This window comes from Toxorhynchites rutilus, chromosome 2, assembly GCF_029784135.1.
Source record: "Toxorhynchites rutilus septentrionalis strain SRP chromosome 2, ASM2978413v1, whole genome shotgun sequence".
NCBI classification, from domain to species: domain Eukaryota; kingdom Metazoa; phylum Arthropoda; class Insecta; order Diptera; family Culicidae; genus Toxorhynchites; species Toxorhynchites rutilus.
In genome coordinates, this window is record NC_073745.1 from 45,593,938 (window position 1) to 45,596,793 (window position 2,856).

The 2,856-nt window shown below is 39.1% G+C and overlaps 1 protein-coding gene across 1 annotated transcript; it reads left to right on the plus strand.

Moving 5' to 3' along the window:
- The first annotated feature begins 1,278 nt into the window (after positions 1 to 1,278).
- Positions 1,279 to 2,346, plus strand: LOC129765709 (kelch domain-containing protein 3-like). The gene has a single exon (XM_055766127.1). It carries the CDS (start codon positions 1,279 to 1,281, stop codon positions 2,344 to 2,346), a length of 1,068 nt encoding a protein of 355 aa, XP_055622102.1.
- The last annotated feature ends 510 nt before the right edge of the window (positions 2,347 to 2,856 follow it).

Sequence of the window (2,856 nt, forward strand, 5' to 3'; positions counted from 1 at the left end):
TTTTCATAGTTACCCTAACGCAACTCATAAAACAAAGCGCTTAATCGGTTACTTCAAGAGATTGAGAAAAACTACAAAGATGTCTCAAATAACTGGGACTACAACATTGTCGAACTATATTTACCTGTATCTGTAAAGTTGAAAGTTTTTTTTTATTTCATCGACAATTTTGATCACCCTATTTTTGATAACATGAAAATGAGCGAATTTACTCGATGAAATGTTTATTTAACACTTTGAGTACCATGTCAGTCACCATAGACTGACCGTATAAAATATGATAATAAAGGCAAAAATAAGTAAATGGCCAAATAAGCAAAAAAAGGCAAAAATATTTTTTTTCTTCAGAAAACTTTAATGATGTTAATTAACACGTTGAGTGTCATGTCAGTCATCGGTGACTTGAGTGCCATGCCAGTCATCGGTGACTGAAACCGAGCTTTCCGTTCCGGTCGTGTCAGTCACGGGTGACTGACATTTTCATTACATTTCCTTACAATCAACTTTGTTCATGTCACCATTTCACAGATTTTGATGCTGATAAAAAATTATTCCGGAAAATGTTTTGTTTTGGACGACGCAAGTTGCTTCCCTTTTTCGGAGACACACATTCCCGGAAACTATCGATACTATTCTATGGATAGTTCAACTGCATCTCAATACTAATAGAAATACGAATTTCCTTTGTTCACACAGATGATGACAACAACATCATCAATATTGTTTCTCGCACAAAGATCATGGATCATGTTCTGCTCTTTGATTCTCGGAATAGTCTCCAATTTCACCAGGAGCTCCTCAGAAGATACTCTCTCGTGAGTTCTAATATTATCATCACCATCATCATCTAATTAACGTTTGAATTGGTTCATCGGATTACTTTGTTTCTTGATTATAACTTATTTTCCACATTGACAAGCCCATTGACAGCTATCCATTGTGTTATCTGTATTTTCTTCTTGAGACCTACTCATCGACCTGCTTCTGTGATCTATCACTAAGTTCCCTTGAAGTGAGAAACGTAAATGGGGATAGTCAATCTGTACAGGTATTTTGAATCACAAACAGCAATAACTAGTACGGGTAAAGCAATAATCTCATCCCGTTTTGAATGTGCTTGAATTTTGTTACCTATTTCCTTTCGTATAATTAAGCAAATTTTCAGAAGTTTGACTATTGTGGAGTGAAGGCTTTGCTTTCATTTGCTTTTGAGGCTCGTGTTCAACATCACCAAGCGGAATTTGTGAGGTGAACTGTGCTAGTCGGGAGAATACAAACATGTTCCAATGGGCTGATGAGTTTGACAGTGGTCCCAACCAAATCACCATACCGGCGGATTCAGTCGGAGACATTATCTACGTGGTTGAAGGCGAGATGACTGGAGAACGGTCATTGATGCAGGTGTGCGTACTGAACACTCGCAATATGCAGTGGACCATAGCGGTGCCGAATGAGAAAGGTTCGAGGGCGCCCAGCTATCGCTACGGACATTCGGCGGTGGCATACGGACACTGTATCTACGTGTGGGGTGGTGGCACTGTCCCGAAAAATACCCGAAATGAACTGTACTGCTTCAACACAGTGACTTCAACGTGGCGACTGATCGATATGGAAACACAACCAGCCAACCGATATCACCACTCTGCGTGCCTCTATGGGAAACGGATGTACATTTTTGGTGGATTTTGTGTGTTTAACGATGAAAAATGTAATGATGTGCATTACCTGGATCTCGAGACTCACCGTTGGCATCGGGCTCGAACTACTGGCTACCATCCAGATGTGTCTCACTACGACTCAGTAGTGGTTATCAACCACAAGATATTTTCATTTGGAATGTCTGGTATAGCGTACCTGGATCTAAAAAAGAACCGTTGGCATTATGTGCAGAACAAATTCCGCTACATAGGGTATAATAATTGTTTCTCTTATCGAAACAAGTTGTACATTTTGTTCGATGACAAATCCGCTTGCGGTTGCTTCCGCAATATCGCGAAATGCCTTGATCCGGAGACATTAAAGTGGAAGGATGTGCAAATTCTAGGGCCTCTCCAGGATACACGCTTTGGACATAGGTGCGTAGTGATCGGTGAAAGGTTATTTATATACGGCGGTCTGAGATTTCGCGGCTCGGGTAGAACCTCGCTGCCTCATGGAGGAGGCACATTGGTGCTCATTTTGAGCAAATCCTTAAAAACGCTGGCAATACAAGCAATAATCGAGAACAAGCTGGATGTCTCCTCTCTACCCAAACCCATCCAAGTGATGCTGAACACAGTAAAGATGGAACAAACTGAGTGTTCTGTTTGTCTCAGCTCCACCCAAAACAATCCCAATGATAATTAAATCATCAAAATATAATATAAAGATTTAACTTTCAGAAGTCTGGCAGATTTTGTTCTTATTCGGTTTCATTTTGTCTTCACCCGATAAATATAGTTGAATTCGCAATAATTGCAATATTTGCTTTGAATTTGCCGATTGCTCATCAAATCGTCATCACCTTAAAACGGGAAGTAAAGCCATCGGATGATAAGTGAGCGAAAATCTACTTGAAAGACAAAGCAGATAGAGAATAAACACATAATTGTTATAAGTTAGTCTATAACCTGAGTTGCCATAATAAAATCTTTATTTTAGCTATGAAAAATCATTCAACCTATTAAAAAAAAGAGTCCATTCTTTAAGAAAATCTTAAACAAAACGATATGGCGATACGGCTCCATTTATTTGTATTTGAGGGGCTTAGAATGCAAGGGGTGTAAGTGACTTGATCGATTTCTCTTCATCAACTTTTTCTTTAGTTAGTAACTCATTTGCAAAAACGTTCCAATGTAAGTTTGCTATAGAATCTGA

Bases quoted from the DNA above. Each gene is read 5' to 3' on its own strand.
- LOC129765709 (XM_055766127.1), top strand. From the start codon at position 1,279: ATGTTCCAATGGGCTGATGAGTTTGACAGTGGTCCCAACCAAATCACC.